Source organism: Chrysochloris asiatica, unplaced genomic scaffold, assembly GCF_000296735.1.
Source record: "Chrysochloris asiatica unplaced genomic scaffold, ChrAsi1.0 scaffold00498, whole genome shotgun sequence".
Taxonomy (NCBI): domain Eukaryota; kingdom Metazoa; phylum Chordata; class Mammalia; order Afrosoricida; family Chrysochloridae; genus Chrysochloris; species Chrysochloris asiatica.
Window position 1 is genome coordinate 86,628 of NW_006409016.1, and position 6,449 is coordinate 93,076.

Here is a 6,449-nt window from a genome sequence, read left to right on the forward strand (position 1 = left end):
AGAAAAATTTCAACTAGGGGTCTGTGCATAAAAATAATAAAACAACTCTTTGTGGCTCTGCCATCCAAAGAGAGAAAGAAAGAAAAAAAGAAAAAGAAAAAGAAAAGAAAGTATTTCATTGTTGCTTTGCAAAGACAATGAATTCTTCATGCACAGGTTTTCCCCATGTCTCATTTATTTAATTCCTCGATTCATATGTCCCAATTTATTTATTTTAATTCCTTAATTAATTATGGCCCTGGCCAGTTCAGATCGTTGACTTCCTCATTTCTTCCATTTGCTTTAGCATCTCTACGCTGGAGAGCAAGTTTCAGAGTCTCTTCTGACATGCATTTTGACCTTTTCCTTCTTTCTTATCTTAATGACTTTTTGCTCTCTTCACGTAATGATGTTCTTGATGTCATCCCACAACTCTTCTGGTCTCCGGTCTTTAGTGTTTAATGTATCAAATCTGTTCTTCAGATGATCTCTAAATTCAGGTTGGATAAAACAGCGCCACTAGGGTTCCTAAAATAATTGGTGCTCAATATTTTTATTAACATGAACCAAGACAATGGGCCATTTATACATAGAATATTAAAAAGTAGATGTCTTAAGGATATGGTATCTGGATTAAAATTTTAAATTTAATGTCAGAGACTAAGAGGAAATCACCTTTCCTGGATGAGATGTTGCAAGACAGAGCAAAACTGTGTAAGTGTCATATGGAGTCTGAACTATAAACTAGTTGTGGGAATTTATCTAACAGATCTTACAAAGCATGTTTTTGAAAGGTCAGCGCTTCAAACCCATCAGCCTCTCCATGGAAGACAGACTTGGCAGTCTGCCTCAGTAACGGTGACAGCTTTGGAAACCCTATGGAGCGCAACTCTGTGAGTGTTGCTGTGAGTTGGAATTCACTCAACAGAATTTTGGGGGGGACGAATTTCTTTTTATGGGTGAATCGATAAGACAGTCTTCCACTCAGGTTGTAGGGCAGGCATTGCATCAATGTGGTGTCCAAAGCCCACATTTGTTATTGTTTGCTCTTAACTGCCACTGAGTCAGCTTTGACCCATAGCAACCCTGCATAGGGTTTTCCAAGGAGCAGCTGGTGGGTTTGAACTGCCGACCCTGTGGTTCAAACTAACTTTGCATGCCAGCGCAGTATCCTGCATGGCCTAGAGGCTCATTATATTGTTAGATACACCATGGACTCCACATTTCTAGCTAACTTGTCCCCTGTGATCATTGGACTAAAGAAAATTCTAAGTTGCCTTAAGGTAGAAACACCAACAACAGGAAGAGGGAAACTAGTTCCCAAATCAGCTCAGCAATTGTGACCTGGCCTTTGCAATCAGTGGGCTAAAGAGGGCGGAGGGAGAGGGAACACCCCAGAAACGAGAGTCAGGAGGCAGAGTGGAGGACTGGCTGTGGGGGACCAGTAAAAGGATGGGGATGGAAAGAACTGGTCAGTGGGGGAGACAGTACCACCAACCAGAGGGCTACAAAGAGCAGCGTTCAGAGGAGCTCAGTTCTGGGCCAGCAGCCACCCAACCAAGTTCAGAGTGGCTTCTCTGAACCATATTCTGCATCATCACAGTGATTTCACTCCAACACACACAGTTCGGGTGCATTTAGTGAAGAGATTTTGTGGTAGGCTGACCGAAGAGCTATTTTGTAGACTTGTTTTCTTTTTCTGTTTGTATGGGACCATTTCCTGTTACCTTTAACTAGTTTAAAGTCATGTTTCATTTTTTTGTTTCTAACTGTTGATTGTGAATTGAATGAAGGAATAATTTGTTTCAGTTCAATTACAGTCTCCTCCCAAGGAGATGGATTGGCACAGTGGCAGCAGCAATGGGCTCAAGCATAACAACAATTGTAAGGATGGTGTAGGACTGGGCAGTGTTTCCTTCTGTTGTGCACAGGGTCACTATGAGTCAGAACTGACTCCATGGCACCTAACAACAACAACCACGCAATAACAATTGTCCCATATCCTTCCTGTGGTTCTTATTTCTATTCTAGCCTCCTTTCCATCCCTTCTAAACTTTGTCCTTAGAAAAATGTTGTCCTTTAGATCTTGAATGGTTTACCATTCCACGGTGAACATACCTCACTAGTATTGTCATCCTTCCTATACACCTGTCCACTGTTTGGTTGGAAACGGGGCCAAGAGGGTGAGTTCTATTCCAGGCCTTCACTTATTTAATCCATTGGGTGTTTTTTGTGGCTGATCTCTGTCCTCCCCATATCTGATATCCATTGATTACTGTTCAGAATTGCTATTGTCGTGGGTTACATGTTGGACTACTCACTGCAAGGTCAACAGTTTGAATTTACCAGCTGCTCCTCAGGAGAAAGATGAAGCTTTCTGCTCCCTAAAAGATTTACAGTCTCAGAAACCCTGTACAGGGTTGCTATGAGTGGGAACTGACTTGACAACAAACAGTAGCAGTACTGAGTGGTCACAGTACCCTATATGACAGGAGACAAAGAAGTGTCTCAACACCCATAGAAGCAGACAGGGCATCTGAAATACAAAGCAATGAATCTTGTAAATTGATGAGCAAAAAGAATGAGGATCATCACAAAGCTAGTTCCTATGAGATGGAGATCAGCCCAGTCTCCAACTTATTCACCACCTCTGACACTAGGAGTTCACCAGGATTTATTAATGTGGTCACATGGAAGCTATAGACCACAGGGAGAGCTTGAATGCAGCCATGCTGCCAAAACAACTATTTTGCTTAGCCAAGAGTAAATATAATCAAGCATTGCCTGAAACCATCTTATACTCACACCCCTAACCTGCCCTTGTTGCTTAGATATCTGTTTGAACTATTTTAGGTTAAAATGTTAATGATTGCCTAGCTCTGCTTAGATTCTGGCTCGTTTTTGTAGACCTTCTGATAAGGAGTATCCATCTGGACAAACAGGCCCAGGATAGTTCATCATCCCTGTCTTTTAATGTATTTATTGGGTCGTTGTGAGCACCCTGTGATTTAGTGTGAATGTTAGAATTATCACAATTATGGCCATTTGCATGTAGTACTGTTTGATTAAGAGTCCTGGTGTGGCAATGTGGGCTAATGCGTCAGACTGCAGTCGTTTGAACTTCAAGGTCGGCGGTTCAAGCTCACCAGCTGTTCCTTGGAAACCCTACACAGGGCCGCTATGGGTTAGAATCGACTTGACGGCACTTAACAACAACAACACTGTTTGATTAAAGAATGTTTTATAATAGAAAACTAACCAATTAAACTGAAAACCAATTAAACCAACCTGCTTGCTGTGAAGTGTTTCAGTAGTTGATATCCTAATAATAATAATAATAATAATAATAATACTTTTTTTTTTTTACTTCACTTGGGAGTTGGTTATTGATTGAGCTTAATTGCTCCAGGGCATCAGACCCAAGATTTTATTGTAACAATACTCACCAATTTGTCATTTATGATGAAAGGAACAAATTGACTACAATTTGGATTCAGGATCAGCTTGGAACTCAAGAGCAGATTATAATTGGTCAATCAGGGCAGCTTTATACAGAATAGTCCTCGGAACAAAAATGCTCCCTGCAGGTAAACTTTGTGATTAAGACCTTGGACAGTTTTCTGCTGTCGGGGTCTCCTGACATCACACTCTTTTCTGCTAACTGGTCTGGCAGTTTTCAGGTGGCTCTTGTCCCACATGTGTCTGATTCACTGCTGGTCCAGCTCTAGTTAGATGTTCTCTTTAGCTAGTTTTTGTTGTGTTTTTAAACCAGGTCTGGGAAGAGCTTCCACATGCCAAAGGATAGGCTCCTCTACAGGCCTTAGAAATCTTTGCATTTCAATCCTCAATATGAGGGGTTTTCAAAAAGTTTGTGAAAAATGCACATTGCATGCATTTCACAATTCAGATCATTAACGAAGTTTGTACTTGAATTAACAATCTTATTTTTTGCATCATTTTCCCCAGTGTTAACATAACCAATGTTCTATAAATGTAAATGCCCCCAATGGCCCACCAAAGACCTGATTGATTTTGCTGGTTCCCTTGAGGAAACCTTTTCCCAAATGCCTGACAACTGACTCATTCTCACATGGCCTTGGCCAGATAAGCTCAAGGTCCATGTCCTAGGGTGAATGGAGCTATCTGATGAGCTGAGGAGATTCCTCCTCAGGGAAAGAATGGTCACGAGTGGCCTCTTCATCCCCAGCATACCGCAGGACCTGACCTTTACTGTTCTCAGAATGTCTGGGTGAAAAGAGTTTCTGAATAACACATGGACCCACCCCCTTTACAGTCAGGGATGGAGAGACGTCAGATTCACAGACTCAATGATTCTTTTTAGTTAGTGTCTGGCATTTATTGAAAATTAATTTAAAAAAAGAAAAGACTTTTGTCCAGGTAGTGTTGAGGAGCCCGGCAGAGAGCAGGGGTCAGCTTTTTCAAAGAAAGGCACACACATCTGAGAGACAGCTGCAAATACAAAAGAGAACTGGATTCTGAGGAGAACTAACTGGTCCACAGGAGAAAAGAAGTGACTGGTTTTGGCTGTAGGTATACCTGGATCCTGGTGGCCATCTGGCAGGTGCAGAGCAGGTGTCTGAGAGTGGGGAGGGAGGAGCCCCCTGAATAAGAAAGGCTGATCCCTTCAGGGGGGTGGGGAGTTGTCTGAGTCATTGTCCAGAGGCCAAGACCAGTCCAGGTCCCTTCTCAGTGAGTCCTGAAGGCCAAGGGCCGCGGCGTGGGGCGGGGGGGATGCAGAGGATGTGACAACGGAGCAGGTCTCTCGACAGGTGGATGCAGGCCTGGTGGTCTGCCGAGCCGTGGGTGGTCTGTCCAATGTGTAACGAAAGTCCGGTTTGCAACTGGAGAGTAGGACAGAATCCAGATATGCAGGCGAAGGGCTGGGATGGTCCAAGAGGGCGGCAGTGCACTTCAGGGGCAGGCTCTGTGGCAGCAGTGGGGACCCGGAGCGCTATTTCTGGAACAAAGGCAAGCACTATGCGGGAGGGGCAGGAGTCGGGGCAGCAGGGTGGGCAGCCGGCCAGATACGCGGCTCAGACAGAACCCTGCCAGCAGTGGCGGGGACTGCAGAGTCGGAGGCGCGCAGGGACCCCTCCCTGGCGCACGGCCCTGCCTCTCGGGTGTCCCCGCCTAGAAATCTTCATCCTCCTCCCAACCAAAGACACGCTTCATCTCAGCCAGGAAGCCCCGGTAATCATTGAGGAGGGGGCTCTCCTTCTTGATGTAGGGGATCACCCACTGCAGGGCTGGCCCCGTGAGGCGAGTGATGAGGAACGTCACCTTCAGGGCGTCATTGGAGAACACGGTCTCGTCCACGAACATGTAGGAGCCCGTCTGCACGATGAACTCCGGGAGCCGGTCGGTGTCTCCATTAAACGTCTCAGGAAAGGGAATCGGGTTCCTCCACCGACGTGCCTGGGGCCTTCGGGGCCGGGATAAGAGCGCTTTCATGAACTGCACACGACCGTCCATCTCGCTGTGCTTGCTCCGCTGGTCTCGTTAGGGCTCTGCCGAAGCACTACTCTGTCCTCGCCGGAAGTGCGTGTCAATAGAGGCGGGCCTGGTGTTCTGAGTGCCAGAGCAGCCCGCTCATACAAGACTGAGACTCCTCCGATGCGCACGCGCAATACTGGCGAAGGAACAGCGCTGTGTAGCGCTCTTATCCTCTGAGAAGTGGGGTTGAAATCCGAGGGCCGGGGCTAAGGCTTTCTCAGGTGAACTGCGGGTGACAAGTAGAGTTCAGAGGTGGAACTCCAGGGCCATTTAAATTCTGAGAAGATGATGCGCCCTAGTCTTGGAGAGCAGATGTTCTGGGTTGAAAGTTATCCCCTGTACCTTGTCTCTGTCTCGCCCACACTCTACCTTCCCGGGGTTCCTTTTCGGATGCAAGGCCTCTGGATGCCGTTTGTTGTAGTTGTTGTTAGGTGCCGTGTAGTCTGTTCCAACTCATAATGATCCTGTATAGTGTTTCTGAGGCTGTAAATCTATATGAGCAGAAAGCATCATGTTTATTCTACTGAGCGGCTGGTGGGTTTGAACCGCTGACCTTGTGGCTAGCAGTTCAGTTTTTATCCTACAGTGACTCCAGCGCTCCTAGAATGTTACTTAGTGAGGTTTTGAAAAAACACATTATCCTACTTATTTGGAGTCCTGGTTTGGCACTGCAGGCTATTGAGCTGCACTGCAAAGTTGATTTGAACCTCAAGGTCGGTGGTTCAAGCTCACCAGTCACTCCTTGGAAACCCTATAAAGGGGCGCTATGGGTCGGAACCGATTCGACAGCACTTAACAACAACAATCCTGCTTATTTTTGTATCTTTCACCTACAGAGGCCTTCTGGTTTGGCGCTGTAGGATCAGCACTGGACTGTGAACCACAAGATCAGCAGTTCAAACCCACCAGCTACTCTTAAGAAACCCTGTCCAAGATCACTGTGAGTCAGAACTGAC

At 45.8% G+C, this 6,449-nt stretch overlaps 1 protein-coding gene across 1 annotated transcript; it reads right to left on the reverse strand.

The window, feature by feature from the left end:
- Positions 1-5,130: 5,130 nt before the first annotated feature.
- Positions 5,131-5,472, reverse strand: LOC102814197 (protein FAM127C-like). The gene has a single exon (XM_006877438.1). The coding sequence runs from the start codon at positions 5,470-5,472 to the stop codon at positions 5,131-5,133; it is 342 nt and encodes a 113-aa protein (XP_006877500.1).
- Between the last annotated feature and the right edge of the window lie 977 nt (positions 5,473-6,449).

Coding starts and splice junctions, on each gene's coding strand:
- LOC102814197 (XM_006877438.1), bottom strand. CDS start 5,472: ATGGACGGTCGTGTGCAGTTCATGAAAGCGCTCTTATCCCGGCCCCGA.